At 50.6% G+C, this 16019-nt stretch overlaps 1 protein-coding gene across 50 annotated transcripts; it reads left to right on the top strand.

Moving 5' to 3' along the window:
* Positions 1 to 28: 28 nt before the first annotated feature.
* On the top strand, positions 29 to 15186 carry BAG6 (BAG cochaperone 6). 50 transcript variants are annotated; one of them, XM_054253789.2, is made up of 26 exons: positions 29 to 167; positions 891 to 1011; positions 4372 to 4489; positions 4604 to 4800; positions 5035 to 5088; positions 5248 to 5322; positions 6729 to 6967; positions 7488 to 7617; positions 8635 to 8832; positions 9045 to 9297; positions 9662 to 9739; positions 9850 to 9957; positions 10070 to 10182; positions 10287 to 10371; positions 11151 to 11434; positions 11850 to 12141; positions 12304 to 12473; positions 12656 to 12709; positions 12823 to 12925; positions 13017 to 13141; positions 13307 to 13453; positions 13544 to 13603; positions 13720 to 13863; positions 13945 to 14052; positions 14574 to 14720; positions 15001 to 15186. In XM_054253789.2, exons 2-26 carry the CDS (start codon positions 904 to 906, stop codon positions 15094 to 15096), a joined length of 3486 nt encoding a protein of 1161 aa, XP_054109764.1. In that variant the 5' UTR covers positions 29 to 167; positions 891 to 903; the 3' UTR covers positions 15097 to 15186. The 50 variants fall into 50 exon arrangements, with proteins under 50 accessions (XP_054109764.1, XP_035151087.1, XP_054109763.1 ...); XM_035295196.3 differs by having other exon boundaries at positions 10284 to 10371; XM_054253788.2 differs by having other exon boundaries at positions 29 to 256.
* Positions 15187 to 16019: the final 833 nt, after the last annotated feature.

Here is a 16019-nt window from a genome sequence, read left to right as displayed (position 1 = left end):
GTGTACGCATACGTAGTGCAACGCACGCAGGCGTAGTACGGTCCCCTGGGCGACGGCGGCGGCGGCTCCTCGGGGTCCTCGGCTCCCTCCCACCTAGGCCGGCCCCGGCCCGACTCGCCCTCAGAAACTCACTGGGGCTGTGGACTTTCTCGTCGTGCCCCACAAAAGTAAAGCTTGGGGACCTGGGGGGAGCCGGAAGTATCGCCTTGAGATCCCCAAATACTATCGTGGAAACGGAAGTGGCCGTCGGTGGCAGGTTGGGGGAGACCGGAAGTGACGGTCCGTGGGGAAGTCGGGGGCGGAGCCGCGGGGTCGTTGGGTGTGTGTGTATGTGTGTGTGTGTGGTTGTGGTTGGCCGTAGGTTAGTTGTGCGGTTCTGCTGGAACACCGTGGGAAGGCAGTAGACGAGGGCAGTCAGCTAGCTCGTACGGCGCCCCGTGAGTGCCGTTTTGGGTCTAGTGAGTTAGGGTTCGACGGGCGTGGCGCGCGTGCGCGAAACCACTTTCTCCGCAGTGTGTGGCGCGACCCCCGCTTTCGCCTTGTCCCAGGATTTTGTGACCTCTGGGGCGTTTGTCCCGTCGTGACCGGTGATGACACTGGTCTCTGGTCTCGTGCTTTTTTCCTAATCTGACTGGCTCCCCCCTTATTGTGATTGGCATCGTGGAGCCCCTCCCACCTCTTGTCCTCCAGCTCCTATGCCGTCGATCTCCTGCCCTTTGTGTTTCTCTCCCTGTGCCCCGGAATTACAAGGGTGATGGGGGCAAGTGTGAATGTGTGTGTTTGTACAGGAGAAACTTTTTAGGTATTGGGGCAGGGATTAATGCTAGGGAGGCTTCCGGGTACACGCTGCTCTGGGAGACAACGGGCCTTTCTTCTTCATTCTTCTTTAGAGAGCTGTCGGCCATGGAGCCTAATGATAGTACCAGTACGGCTGTGGAGGAGCCTGACAGTTTGGAGGTGCTGGTGAAGACCCTGGACTCTCAAACTCGGACCTTTATTGTGGGGTCCCAGGTGAGACACCTTAGAAGTTCTGGAAGACACATTTAGATTTTCCTCTTTTAAGCCTCTTAGCCTGATTTTGTGGTCATCAGATTTTCTTTATTCTTTCTTTCTTTTTTTTTTTTTGGAGTTGGAGTCTCCCTCTGTCCCCCAGGCGGGAGTGCAGTGGCGCCATCTAGGCTCACTGCAACCTCCGCCTCCCTGGTTCAAGTGATTCTTCTGCCTCAGTTTCCCAAGTAGCTGGGACTATAGGCACCTGCCATCAGCCAATTTTTGTATTTTTAGTAGAGACGGGTTTCACCATATTGGTCAAGCTGATGTGGAACTCCTGACCTTGTGATTGGCCTGCCTCACTCTCCCAAATTGCTGGGATTACAGGTGTGAGCCATGGCACCTGGCCCTTTTTTTTTTTAATTTTTATTTATTTATTTAAAGATGGGGTTTCACCATGATGGTCAGGCTGGTCTTGAACTCCTTACCTCAGGTGATCCACCCACCTCGGCCTCCCAGAGTGCTAGGATTACAGGTGTGAGCCACCATGCCCTGCCTTTTTTTTTTTTTTTTTTGACATGGAGTCTTGCTTTGTCTCCCAGGCTGGAGTGTAGTGGCGTGATCTCAGCTCACTGCATCCTCCACTTCCCAGGTTCAAGTGTTTCTTCTGCCTCTACCTCCCAAGTAGCTGGAATTACAGCCACTACACCTAGCTAATTTTTGTATTTTTAGTAGATATGGGGTTTCACCATGTTGGCCAGGCTGATCTCAAACTCCTGACCTCAGGTGATCTGCCCACCTAGGCCTCCCAAAGTTCTGGGATTATAGGCATGAGCCACCACACCTGATCTCAGATTTTCTTTTCATTGATTCCTTTGTTTGTATTCCAGTGGAACGTTTTCTGATGTTTTGTGAGTGAGGCTGATTTTGTTCTGTCCTCCACATGGATAGAACTTAATGCAGAGGGAAACAGAGTGAGGAAGAATCTGTGTGTCATCATCCACCCCAAAGGGACAGACATGGCTCTGGCCTTTGGGAAGGGAAACAGCGCAGGGACCCTAAGCAAGTGTATCTTATTGATAGAAAATGGTCAGGTCTGTGCTGTGTTTTTAAAGGATAGAAATCAGAACTCATAATGGAGATTGAGCCTTGATAGACTGTTGAGGGAAATTACTAATTTTTGTGGCATAGCTTGAGTCTTTTGAGCTTAAAGCCTTGGACACAGCTATCTATATCTTTATTCCTGTAATAGAGACGAATTGCATGTGAGTTGGTCCGTGGTTTTCTAAAACATGGTATTAGCTGGATATAAGAAAGCCATATATAGAGTTGTAATTAGATGCGTGTAAACACTTTATCAAGAGTAAGTCTCTAGTTAGGAAAAACGTTTTTGTTTTTATCGCTACTTTTTTTTTTTTTTTTAAGATGGAGTTTTGCTCTTGTTGCCCAGGCTGGAGGGCAGTGGTGTGATCTCAGCTCACTGCATCCTTCGCCTTTTGGGTTCAAGCCATTCTCTTGCCTCAGCTTCCCAAGTAGATGGGATTACAGACGCTTGCCACCACGCATGGCTAATTTTTTTTTTTTTTTTTTTTTTTTTGAGACAGTTTCGCTCTTGTTACCCAGGCTGGAGTGCAATGGCGCAATCTCGGCTCACCACAACCTCCGCCTCCTGGGTTCAGGCAATTCTCCTGCCTCAGCCTCCTGAGTAGGTGGGATTACAGGCACACGCCACTGTGCTCAGCTAATTTTTTGTAGTTTTTAGTAGAGATGGGGTTTCACCATGTTGACCAGGATGGTCTCGATCTCTTGACCTCGTGATCCACCTGCCTCGGCCTTCCAAAGTGCTGGGATTACAGGCTTGAGCCACCGCGCCCGGCCAGCTAATTTTTTTATTTTTAGTAGAGACAGAGTTTTATCATGTTGGCCAGGCTGGTGTCGAGCTCCTGACCTCAGGTGACGAACCTGCCTTGGCCTCCCCAAGTGCTGGAGTTACAGGTGTGATGCGCCAGGTCCTTTTTTGCTACTTTCTTAGTTTTTCTTCTTTTTTTTTTTTTTGTTTTTGTTTTTGTTTTTTGAGACGGAGTTTCGCTCTTGTTACCCAGGATAGAGTGCAATGGCGCGATCTCGGCTCACCACAACCTCCGCCTCCTGGGTTCAGGCAATTCTCCTGCCTCAGCCTCCTGAGTAGCTGGGATTACAGGCATGTGCCACCATGTCCAGCTACTTTTTGTATCTTTTTTTTTTTTTTTTTTTTTTTGAGACGGAGTTTCGCTCTTGTTACCCAGGCTGGAGTGCAATGGTGCGATCTTGGCTCACTGCAACCTCCGCCCCCTGGGTTCAGGCAATTCTCCTGCCTCAGCCTCCTGAGTAGCTGGGATTACAGGCATGCGCCACTGTGCCCGGCTAATTTTTTTGTAATTTTTAGTAGAGACGGGGTTTCACCATGTTGACCAGGATGGTCTCAATCTGTTGACCTCGTGATCCACCCGCCTCGGCCTTCCAAAGTGCTGGGATTACAGGCTTGAGCCACCGCGCCCGGCCAATTTTTTGTATCTTTAGTAGAGACGGGGTTTCACTAATTTGACCAGGAGAGTCTCGATCTCTTGACCTCGTGATCCACCCGCCTTGGCCTCCCAAAGTGCTGGGATTTCAGGCTTGAGCCATCGTGCCTGGCCAGTTTTTCTTCATTAACCTGATTCCAGACCCCATCTTCTTTGCCATTTTTTAATCTTGGGAATTATAGGAGAGTCTGATAAATAAACTCCTGGTATCATTTTGTGTTTGGAAAGGGGTCACTGATGTTTCAGACACACATTCCCGTGGGAGCCAGGCAGAGAATGTAATGTCCAGATGTTTTTTTTGTTTTGTTTCTCATCCATGTTATTTTTCATGGACCTATATATAACCTGAGCTTCATTAAATTTATTTATTTAATTTTTTGAGATGGAGTCTCACTCTGTTGCCTGGGCTGGAGTACAATGGCACAATCTCAGCAACCTCTGCCTCCCTGGTTAAAATGATTCTCTTGCCTCAGCCTCCCTAGTAGCTGGGATTACAGGTGCCCACTACCACACCTAGCTAATTATTTTTGTATTTTTAGTAGAGACAGGATTTCATCATGTTAGGCTGGTCTGGAACTCCTGACCTCAGGTGATCTGCCTGACCTTGGCTTCTCAAAGTGTTGGGAATACAGGTGTGAGCCACTGCACCCAGCCAAGTTTATTGTCTATATTTTGACAGCTGTTACTTCAGTTTAAGGGTTTGCACGGTGATTACCTCACAGTCAAGACAAATGGGTGGTGATTCTGTCAGTTGTCCGTCTCTGTTCTTCCTCTTTCCTCTATTCTTTCCATTCCTGTGCATACCTTCTCTTCCTTGCAGATGAATGTGAAAGAGTTTAAGGAGCACATTGCTGCCTCTGTCAGCATCCCATCTGAAAAACAACGGCTCATTTACCAGGGACGAGTTCTGCAAGATGATAAGAAGCTCCAGGAATATAGTAAGGCGACTGGGGAGGCAGTTGAGACGTTGAGACTGCTATCTGGAGTGTTGAGTTGAGGCCACGGGTTTACCTGTTCATACTATGTTTTGGTGTGTGTCTATTTTTCTGCAGATGTTGGGGGAAAGGTTATCCACCTGGTGGAACGGGCTCCTCCTCAGACTCAGCTCCCTTCTGGGGCATCTTCTGGGACGGGGTCTGCCTCAGCCACTCATGGTGGGGGACCCCCGCCTGGTACTCGGGGGCCTGGGGCCTCTGTTCATGACCGGAATGCCAACAGCTATGTCATGGTTGGAACCTTCAATCTTCCTGTAAGCTTATGTTCCACAGGGGAGGGTCTTTGTGGGTAGCTTTGGTTGTGGTAGCAGCAGGGTATTAATAAGATAGATGCTTCCATCTTTAGGTTGGGTTCAGGGGGCCCTGTGGTATGCTATTGGTGTCAGTGTTTAAGGAGAAAAGAGAGCGGGGCTCCAGGGAATGAATCGGAAGAGTGGAGGCCTTAGTATTGGCTTCTCCCAGAACAACTTCCCTTACCCTTTCCCCAGAGTGACGGCTCTGCTGTGGATGTTCACATCAACATGGAACAGGCCCCGATTCAGGTATTGAGGGGCCTTGGAGGGTCAGGGAAGGGGATCTGGGAGAAGGAGGCTGGGAGGTGGGGTAGACCTGGTTGAAAGATGGCTGGGACCTGATTTAGTAGGTGGTAGAATTCATGGCTTCATCTGTAACCTACCCTGATCACTCTTCTCTCATTGTAGAGTGAGCCCCGGGTACGGCTGGTGATGGCTCAGCACATGATCAGGGATATACAGACCTTACTATCCCGGATGGAGGTAAGTGGGCAAGGCTGGCTAGAGTCTCTCCCCACCTTCCCCCTTTTCTCTCAGCCTGGGGGTTGGGGCATAACTGGCCACATTCACAGGGTTTGGCCTTCGTAATCTAGACTTCTTTGCAGTATTCATTCTTTTGGACAGAAAAACGTATCTTTGTGAGCTGCTCTCATTTCTACCAGTCCTCTTGGTGCCTGGTGCCTGGTATCTGGGGAGTTTGTTTCAGATTTGTCTCATGGGATCTCTTTTTTTTTTTCAGACGGAGTTTCGCTGTTGTTACCCAGACTGGAGTGCAATGGCACGATCTTGGCTCACTGCAACCCCTGCCTCCTGGGTTCAAGCAATTCTCCTGCCTCAGCCTCCCGAGTAGCTGGGACTACAGGCGTGCACCACCATGCCCAGCTAATTTTTGTATTTTTAGTAGAGACGGGGTTTCACCTTGTTGACCAGGATGGTCTTGATCTCTTGACCTTGTGATCCACCCGCCTCGGCCTCCTAAAGTGCTGGGATTATAGGCATGAGCCACCGCGCCTGGCTGGGATCTCTTTTCAATTAAAGGATTCCACATTTGGCCTGGCGTGGGGGCTCAAGCCTGTAATCCCAGCACTTTGGGAGGTCAAGGCAGGCGGAGGTCAGTGAGACCAGCCTGGCCAATATGGTGAAACCCCATCTCTACTAAAAATACAAAAATTAGCTGGGTGTGGTGGCATGTGCTGCATGCCTGTGGTCTCAGTTACTTGGGAGGCTGAGGTAGGAGAATCGCTTAAACTCGGGAGCAGAGGTTGCAGCAAGCCGAGATCATAGCACTTGAACCTGGGTGAGAGAGTGAGACTCCATCTCAGGGAAAAAAAAAAAAAAAAGGATTCCACACTCTTAACTAGTGAAGGTCAGGAAACCACAATCTCTACTCTTTGTTAGAAATCTGTTGACAAATATTACAGATGCTATGGGCAGGCGTGGTGGTTTCTGCCTGTAATCCCAGCACCTTGGGAGGCCATGGCAAGTGGACAACCTGCAGTCAGGAGTTCCAGACAAGTCTGGCCAACATTGCGAAACCCTGTCTCTACTAAAAGTACAAAAATTTGCTGGTTGTGGTTGCATGTGCTTATAGTCCTGGATTGCTTGAATCTGGGAGGTGGAGATTGCAGTGAGCTGAAATCATGCCACTGCATTCCAGCCTGGATGACAGAGTGAGACTCTGTCTCAAAAAAAAAAAAAAAATTACAGATGCTTATTCATCTAATTTATGTTAGTCTTATGCTAGTTGCTAGAAAGTCAGATATACAATTGCAGAGCCCTGCCTTCAGGGAGCCTAGTTAGGACACTTTCTCTATTCAGTCTCCTGCAGAGTAATCCTCTGCAGCAGTCTCATCCTGCCTTTTGGTATCCTGACTCTTCCCCACCTTCAGTGTCGAGGGGGTTCCCAACCGCAGCACAGCCAGCCACCCCCGCAGCCACCAACTGTGACCCCGGAGCCAGTAGCCTTGAGCTCTCAAACATCAGAACCAGCTGAAAGTGAAGCACCTCCTCGGGAGCCCATGGAGGCAGAAGAAGTGGAAGAGCACACCCCAGCCCAAAACCCAGAGCTCACCCCTTCTGGCCCAGCCCCAGCGGGCCCAACACCTGCCCCAGAGACAAATGCACCCAAGTAAGAGATGGAGGGAATCTTTAGGGGGTGGGGAATCCTGAGTGAAGTGTGGGGAGAAGAAAATCAACCATTGTAAAGGAAGGAAAGGATTGTTTGGAGGTCTTAGTTGGAGGGTTAGCATTGAGAGTCGAGGAGGGTATATCTCAGTATAAGTAAATGATGCTAGGAGAGGCAGCTGACAAGAACTGCTCTCCCTGTGGCAAGGAAATCCAAATGATATCTCCTGAGCCTGATCAGAATTCTCTTCTCTGAGTTCACATAGGCTTATTCTCTATTTTAGAGTTAGTTTCTCACCATTGTAGGTGTAGGATTGTGGTGGGGAGGGTGGGAGCAGTTAATTTTCTTCTCCCCATCCTCTCATGGATGGGAGTAAAAAACAAACTTTGCTGGTCCAGAAAAGGATTGGGCTAGCGTTCTGGGAGGCAAGGGAGAGAGAGAGGGTACATGTGGTCCCTGTTGACTGTGAGGTTGGGAATCTGAGGAAAGCTTTGGCTCATCTGTCCCTTGGGTTTGTCCACAGCCATCCTTCCCCTGCGGAGTATGTCGAGGTGCTCCAGGAGCTGCAGCGGCTGGAGAGCCGCCTCCAGCCCTTCTTGCAGCGCTACTACGAGGTTCTAGGTGCTGCTGCCACCACAGACTACAATAACAATGTGAGCCCTTTGATGACCCCACCCCTTCTCCTCAGCCCCAGTACTCCCCAAAAAGAACAGGTGAAGTACAGATAACCCTTTCCCTCCCTCCAAAAACATTGCATCAGGGCCAGGCATGATGGCTCACGCCTGTAATCCCAGCATTTTGGGAGGCCAAGGTGGGTGGATCACCTGAGGTTGGGAGTTTGAGACCAGCCTGGTCAACATGGCAAAACCTCATCTCTACCAAAAATACAAAAATTAGCCAGGTATGGTTGTGTACATCTGTAATCCTAGCTACTTGGGAGGCTGAGGCAGGAGAATCGCCTGAACCCAGGAGGAGGAGGTTGTAGTAAGCTGAGATTGCACCACTGCACTCCAGCCTGGGTCATAGGTTGAGACTCCTGTCTTAAAAAAAAAAAAGGACGGCCAGGTGCGGTGGTGCACACCTGTAATCCCAGCACTTTGGGAGTCCAAGGCAGGTGGATCACGAGGTCAGGAATTCAAGACCAGACTGGCCAACATGGTGAAACCTCATCACTAAAAAAAAAAAAAAAGTGTATATATAAAACACGTTGCAACAAAACGATTTCCCTCTGAACCTGTAAGTGATTTTTTCCTTTCTTACAGAGAAGGTGATAATCTTTGCTGTAACCACTGTCCTGTGTCCCTTAATGAATTTAGAGAGCTTAAAGTAAAAGAGATTCAATAGATAATGACTTACTGATTCATTGTAGTGGTTTTTTTTAAATAGATTTGTATCTTTGCCATTTATTTTTTAAAATCTTATTTAAAATATTAAATAATACAGGTTTTCAGATATGAAAAAATTACTGCAATAAAACAGTTCAGAGGCATTGTAGTGTTTTAATAGGATGTTTATTATGGGAATAAGATAGAATTTATTTGTAGACATTTGGTATAACTTAAAAGTTTTAGAGGACATGGTAGTCTCAGAAGGCATTATTGCTTTTATTGGTGAAATGGACTCCAGCTTGATATATTTTCTGCCTTTCTGTGTTTGGCTGGGGTGTGCAGCACGAGGGCCGGGAGGAGGATCAGCGGTTGATCAACTTGGTTGGGGAGAGCCTGCGATTGCTGGGCAACACCTTTGTGGCACTATCTGACCTTCGCTGCAATCTGGCCTGTGCGCCCCCACGACACCTGCATGTGGTCCGCCCTATGTCTCACTATACCACCCCCATGGTGCTCCAGCAGGCAGCCATTCCCATACAGGTGGGTTAGGGGGAGTCTGGCCTGAGGGAGAGAGTGAGGGGTGTTGGTAGAGTGACCTACAGTAGCTACTGGGCCTGAACGAGGTTAGGAAAGGAGGAGACTTTGGAAACATGGTGATGAAGGCTGGAGATACTTTAGAGGTGTATCACGAGGTGCTCTTGGTTCGGCTCATGTATTTTTCTCACTTTTGCCTGTCTGTCTGTCTTTTGCAGATCAACGTGGGAACCACTGTGACCATGACAGGAAATGGGACTCGGCCCCCCCCAACTCCCAATGCAGAGGCACCTCCCCCTGGTCCTGGGCAGGCCTCGTCTGTGGCTCCGTCTTCTACCAATGTTGAGTCCTCAACTGAGGGGGCTCCCCCGCCAGGGCCGGCTCCCCCACCAGCCACCAGCCACCCAAGGGTCATCCGGATTTCCCACCAGAGTGTGGAACCGGTGGTCATGATGCACATGAACATTCAAGGTGAGTTAGGATCAGTTGCTGGCAGTGAAGAGCAGCAGGATCTGTATGATGTGGGAGGTTCATGCAAAGGTGTGAGGGAACAAGCTGGGGAAGGAAGAGCTCCATGCTGGTGGTAGCCTGGGGACCAAAGCAGAAGCTTTAGTAGGCAGATGTGGATGGTGGGTCAGAAGGGTTGCTTTGTCTTTGGAGATGTGTTTGTGTGGTGAAGGGAGCACCTTCTCCCTGTTTAGATGGAGGGAAAGGCAGGCTTTCTGATTGGGGGATTATATCTGCCTATGTGGTGAAGGATGGCTGATATCAGGAGGATATAGTTAGGCCTTGGCCCTACTTACCTCAGGGCCACTCTTTCTGTCTCTCTGCCCAGATTCTGGCACGCAGCCTGGTGGTGTTCCGAGTGCTCCCACTGGCTCCTTGGGACCCCCTGGTCATGGCCAAACCCTGGGTAAGAGTAAGGGCATCAGAGTAGGCTGAGCTCTGGGTAGAGATGGGGAAGGGCTGAGTGGATGGGTTGAAGGGGTCCAGGTTCAAGGTTACATCAGACCCGCCCCCCAGGCTCCACCCTCATCCAGCTGCCCTCCCTGCCCCCTGAGTTCATGCACGCCGTCGCCCACCAGATCACTCATCAGGCCATGGTGGCAGCTGTTGCCTCCGCGGCCGCAGGTAATGACCTGGAAGGGAAGGCCTGGGAGGTGGGGCACAGTCCATGGTGGTGGCTGGCTGGCAAGGGCCTGGCCATCAGCCCTTTTTGGTCTCTCTCTTCTGCCACCCACAGGACAACAGGTGCCAGGCTTTCCAACAGCTCCAACCCGGGTAGTGATTGCCCGGCCCACCCCTCCACAGGCTCGTCCTTCCCATCCTGGAGGGCCCCCAGTCTCTGGGACTCTGGTGAGCAAGGGTGGGGGAGTTCTAGTGCAGAAGAGTCTGGGGAGAGACTCCAGTGGTACGTGGAAGGGCAGGACTGAAATCCTCCCCTGCTCTCTCTCCAGCAGGGTGCTGGGCTGGGTACCAATGCCTCGTTAGCCCAGATGGTTAGCGGCCTTGTGGGGCAGCTTCTTATGCAACCTGTCCTTGTGGGTAAGTTTTCATCCTTCCCCATTCAGACTTTAAACTCCTTTCCCGGTCTGCTCACAGGCACTTTTCAGTTTTTTTGGTTTTTTTTTTGAGACGGAGTTTCTCTGCTGTTTACCCAGACTGGAGTGCAATGGCACGATGTCGGTTCACCGCATGCTCCGCCTTCTCGGTTCAAGCAATTCTCCTGCTTCAGCCTCCCGAGTAGCCGGGACTACAGGCGTGCACCACCATGCCCAGCTAATTTTTGTATTTTTAGTAGAGACGGGGTTTCACCTCGTTGACCAGGATGGTCTCGATCTCTTGACCTCGTGATCCACCCGCCTCGGCCTCCTAAAGTGCTGGGATTATAGGCATGAGCCACCGTACCCAGCACTTTTCAGTTCTTAATGTATATTCTTGGTTCTTGCTTTCCTGGCATGGGGCTGCTGTAGTGTCTTCAAGTTTCAGCTTGCTTCTTTTTTTTTTTAGGAGACAGGGTCTTGCTCTGTCACCCAGACTGGAGTGCAGTGGTGCAGTCCAGTGAGTGAGTTATGGTGCACTGTAACCTTGAACTCCTGGGCTCAAACAATTCTCCCACCTCAGCCTCCTGAGTAGCTAGCAGTACTAGCTCTTGCCTAGTAATATTCTTTTTTTTTGGTAGAGATGGGGTCTCGCTATGTGGCCTAGACTGGTCTTGAACTCCTGGGCTCAAGCAGTCCTCCTGCCTTGGCCTCCCAAAGTTGTTGGATTACAGGTGAGACCCACCATGCTCAGTCTAGCTTTCTTCTTTTGGTTTCTTACAGCTCAAGGGACCTCAGGAATGGCTCCACCACCAGCCCCTGCCACTGCTTCTGCCAGTGCTGGCACCACCAACACAGCTACCACAGCTGGCCCTGCCCCTGGGGGGCCTGCCCAGCCTCCACCCACTCAACCCTCCACAGCTGATCTTCAGTTCTCTCAGCTTCTGGGGAATCTGCTAGGGCCCGCAGGGCCAGGGGCTGGAGGGCCTGGTGTGGCTTCTCCCACCATCACTGTGGCGATGCCTGGTGTCCCTGCCTTTCTCCAGGGCATGACTGACTTCTTGCAGGTGAGTGGTTGGCATGCTATTCACCTCATTCTTCCTGTTCCCTGGCCCACCCAGGCACTGGTACCTTGTTGCCATTATGTAACTACTAAGAGCCCCTAGTGACATGTTAGGGGAAGGGACCCTGGGAATTCACTGACTGTGAACCCTTCATTTTGGAGATGAAGAAAATGAGACTTAGAAAAAAAAGTGTAGTAATTAGTATCACTGCTTTCTGACAACCTGTGCAGAGGGGGAGGTAGGTAGTTGTGCTGCTTGACTGTTAGATACCTACCATACTTCTGCTTCAAGCAGTGAAGATCAGAATATAACTCTGCATCTTCCCAGAACCATTGGTTGTGCCCTCTTGATGCCTTATTATTTCCTTGTCTGCATTCTCACCTCACCTTCTGTTCTTTGTTCCTTCTCTGTTTGCCAGGCAACACAAACAGCCCCTCCACCCCCGCCACCTCCTCCACCCCCACCACCTGCCCCAGAGCAGCAGACCATGCCCCCACCAGGCTCCCCTTCTGGTGGTGCAGGGAGTCCTGGAGGCCTGGGTCTCGAGAGCCTGTCACCAGAGTTTTTTACTTCAGTGGTGCAGGGTGTGCTGAGCTCCCTACTGGGCTCCTTGGGGGCTCGGGCTGGCAGCAGTGAAAGTATTGCTGCCTTCATACAACGCCTCAGTGGATCCAGCAACATCTTTGAGCCTGGAGCTGATGGGGCCCTTGGTGAGCAAAAGGGGATGCTTTGGTCTGCTCCAGGAAGGGGCAGCCAAAGGAAGGTAGATGGCCTTGGTTTAGGGGTGTTGCCAAGGTGGGATGAGGTTGATGATTGCGGGTGGGCAGGCTAGGTGGTAAAGGCCATTGCTAACATCTTCCCCTGTCCCCCAGGATTCTTTGGGGCCCTGCTGTCTCTTCTGTGTCAGAACTTCTCTATGGTGGACGTAGTGATGCTCCTCCATGGGCATTTCCAGCCACTACAACGGCTCCAGCCCCAGCTGCGATCCTTCTTCCACCAGCACTACCTGGGTGGTCAGGAGCCCACACCCAGTAACATCCGGGTAAATGAAGGCCAGGGGCCCCAGAGCTCTCCTCCTTTGCATATTCAATTCCTTATTTCTGACTGCTTCTCTGCCAGGTAGAGCTCCATTTGCCCCCACACAAGCCCTAGACTTGTTGGGGTCGAGGTGGAAGTGTTGGGAGGACTGAGGTTTTGAACTAAACCTGTTCTGTTTCCCCACAGATGGCAACCCACACATTGATCACAGGGCTAGAAGAATATGTGCGGGAGAGTTTTGTGAGTAACCTGTCTCTATTCCCCTCCTCTCCTGGGTCTGGTCAAGGTAGCTGCCTCCTCCGCTCCCAGTCTTGTGATTGCTGATTTTGGGATCTTTGTGTCTTGTCTCTCAGTCTTTGGTGCAGGTGCAGCCAGGTGTGGACATCATCCGGACAAACTTGGAATTTCTCCAAGAGCAGTTTAATAGCATAGCTGCTCATGTGCTGCACTGCACAGGTCAGAGGCTGGCCAGGCGGGGGCAGGTGGGGCCTGTTGGATATGCAGGGCTGCCATGTGCCAGCATTCCCTCCTTATATTTTGCCCACAGATAGTGGATTTGGGGCCCGGTTGCTGGAGTTGTGTAACCAAGGCCTGTTTGAATGCCTGGCCCTGAACCTGCATTGCTTGGGGGGCCAACAGATGGAGCTTGCTGCTGTTATCAATGGCCGAATTGTAAGCACCGCCCAGCCCTAGGACCTTAGCCTTTTGTTTCCTAAGGTTTCCATTCTCTGCAGTTGTCATTTTTCTTTTCTAAACTGACATTCTGTATTCTGGATCTGATGTATTCCAAAAGGTGGTTGAGGGTTTTGTGTTCTAAATCTGCTTTCTGCCCTTCAGCGTCGTATGTCTCGTGGGGTGAATCCCTCCTTGGTGAGCTGGCTGACCACTATGATGGGACTGAGGCTTCAGGTGGTACTGGAGCACATGCCCGTAGGCCCTGATGCCATTCTCAGATATGTTCGCAGAGTCGGTGATCCCCCCCAGGTAAGGGACCTGATGGGCTATGGGGTTAGGGGACTTGAGAGAACTGGAGAGATCTGAGAGGAAGTATGTTGTTCTCCTTTAATTTCTCAGCCACTTCCTGAGGAGCCAATGGAAGTTCAGGGAGCAGAAAGAGCTTCCCCTGAGCCTCAGGTACTAGGCAGAGGGAGTGATTGAGGGGCCAGATAATGTGGAGTGGAGGCCTGGGGGAGAAAGGTTTGGAGGCTAAGAATTCTGAAGCCTGGCTCTTCCCGCCACCTGCCTTCCAGCGGGAGAATGCTTCCCCAGCCCCTGGAACAACAGCAGAAGAGGTCATGTCCCGAGGTCCACCTCCTGCTCCTGAGGGGGGCTCCCGAGATGAACAGGATGGAGCTTCAGCTGAGACAGAACCTTGGGCAGCTGCAGTCCCCCCAGTAAGTGTCAGGAAGTGATCCAGTGGGTCATGGCAGCTGAAAGTCATGGGCACTACTACTTTCTAATCTTTTCCTCCCCAGGAATGGGTCCCTATTATCCAGCAGGATATTCAGAGCCAGCGGAAGGTGAAACCGCAGCCCCCTCTGAGTGATGCCTACCTCAGTGGTATGCCTGCCAAGAGACGCAAGGTTTGTTTTCCTCCTCCCCAAGCCTCTCTTTGTCCAGGTTTTCCTGTCATGCCTGGAATCAGACTATTTAGAGCTGGTAGGAGCTGCTTCTTACTCAGTCTCCCCTCATTTAATGAGGCAACTTTTCTGGGATTCGGACTTGCTCTTGGTTGTTGGATAACCATATAGGACTTTACCTTAGTGTTTGCTAGCCATCCTGTTAGTTCCTCAGCTGCCTAATCCTCATGTGCCTAGATCCCATTTTCCTTTAAGGTGGGTTTCCTCTTGTGGATTACCTAAACTCTGAATCCCATATGGCTTGACCCCTTCTGCCTCTCGTTTTGAAGAGCACATTCACTTCGGTTTTGGCTAGAGCCAGAGAATTAGGAAGGCATTTCAGCTGTAAAGACCACATCCTGGACTATGTTTCCCCTCTCTCCACTAGCATGGAGACTCAGTGGTTGACTCATGGAAAGGGTGAGCCGATGGTGGCACTGGATCTGACGTTGATCCTCTTTTCCCTCCCAACCCCTATCCCCCAGACAATGCAGGGTGAGGGCCCCCAGCTGCTTCTCTCAGAGGCTGTGAGCCGGGCAGCTAAGGCAGCCGGAGCTCGGCCCCTGACGAGCCCCGAGAGCCTGAGCCGGGACCTGGAGGCACCAGAGGTTCAGGAGAGCTACAGGCAGCAGGTGCCCCCACCTTGAAGCAGAATAGGGATGGTCTAGTGGGAGGGGTTGGGCTAGGGTCCCTCTCCCCTGGATCCCTTCAGTTTTGAAATGGTCAGCCTGGGGCTACCACTTGTTTTCCCCTTTGGCATCTATCTGGGAAGGCTTGGCGATGCCACCCCGGGCTATTTGACAGTGTGCTTGGTGGGGGAAATGTTAGCTTCTGAGGGATGGCCTTGTATGCTTGCTGGGATCATAGGGACTTGGCTAGTGCTTCTCCAACCTGCTTGCTTTTTTTCTCTAGCTCCGGTCTGATATACAAAAACGACTGCAGGAAGACCCCAACTACAGTCCCCAGCGCTTCCCCAATGCCCACCGGGCCTTTGCTGATGATCCTTAGCTCTTTGCTCTGTTGCCCTTTCTCACCAGGAGACCGTTTCCCCCCTCTTCCTTCACAGTATTTAAGAAATAAAAGTCGGGTTTTTCTGGCTGCTTTCTCTCTTAAGTCGCCTGCTGATTAAGAGTGTAAGTCCCTTAATCTTGAGTGAACTTGTTTTTCAAATTAATACTCCCTTGGAGTACCAGAAAGCCTGTAGTATCTCCGCATGAGCATAACAGACACTACGTTCTGTGCACCTAGCATTTGATACTAAGATTTTTGTGCAAAAGCACTTTAAACAAAAGACCTGTACTTTTAGTTGGGAGCATATGCTAGGTGCACACTAGGGTAGAGCTCTCAAATTATCCAGCAAAGTTTCTGAGCAGCTGCAGACCTAAATATAATCTTAGCATAACTAGCATGCAGTGTTACCATGTGAAATCTCAGTTTAACAATGCTGGAACTGGTCTATACAATTCAAAGAGCCTCTTATTAATGTGCTCCAACACGGAGGCCTTAACAGAGACTTCCCCTTAGTTCATCATAAAGGACCAAAGTCCCATGACTGCAAATTCTTTGCTAGTCCCTTTGAGATACTACAGCTGATGTCCCTTCTGCCCTATTTCTCTACCTTGGCCAGTTTAGTGCTGGATCAACTGAGCATGGCAGCTTCCACCTAGACTTGGAACATGAGCTCATAACAGGCCTGCTAGAGTGTCCATATGAAGATGCTGGTTGATAATCCCCAGATGTCCCTCTAAGGCCCCAGATAATGCAAAGGAAACCATATTGGGCTCAGCCCAGGTGTCAGGTGCAGACTGAACCAGCTGAGACCACTCACTGGCACAAAGCGGCAGATTTACCCAGCTGAGCTCGGCCAAATTCGCAAAAATTTAAAGATCCAATACAATGATCATGTCCTTAGTTACAACAGCTTAATGAAA

The sequence above is a fragment of the Callithrix jacchus genome, chromosome 4 (assembly GCF_049354715.1).
Source record: "Callithrix jacchus isolate 240 chromosome 4, calJac240_pri, whole genome shotgun sequence".
NCBI classification, from domain to species: Eukaryota; Metazoa; Chordata; class Mammalia; order Primates; family Cebidae; genus Callithrix; species Callithrix jacchus.
This window is presented reverse-complemented; position numbering and strand designations above follow the sequence as displayed.

Bases quoted from the DNA above. Each gene is read 5' to 3' on its own strand.
- BAG6 (XM_035295189.3), top strand. From the start codon at position 771: ATGTGTGTGTTTGTACAGGAGAAACTTTTTAG. The intron at 11,435-11,849 runs GTGAGTGGTTGG...TCTGTTTGCCAG, and splicing joins GCATGACTGACTTCTTGCAG to GCAACACAAACAGCCCCTCC. The intron at 12,926-13,016 runs GTCAGAGGCTGG...TTTTGCCCACAG, and splicing joins TCATGTGCTGCACTGCACAG to ATAGTGGATTTGGGGCCCGG.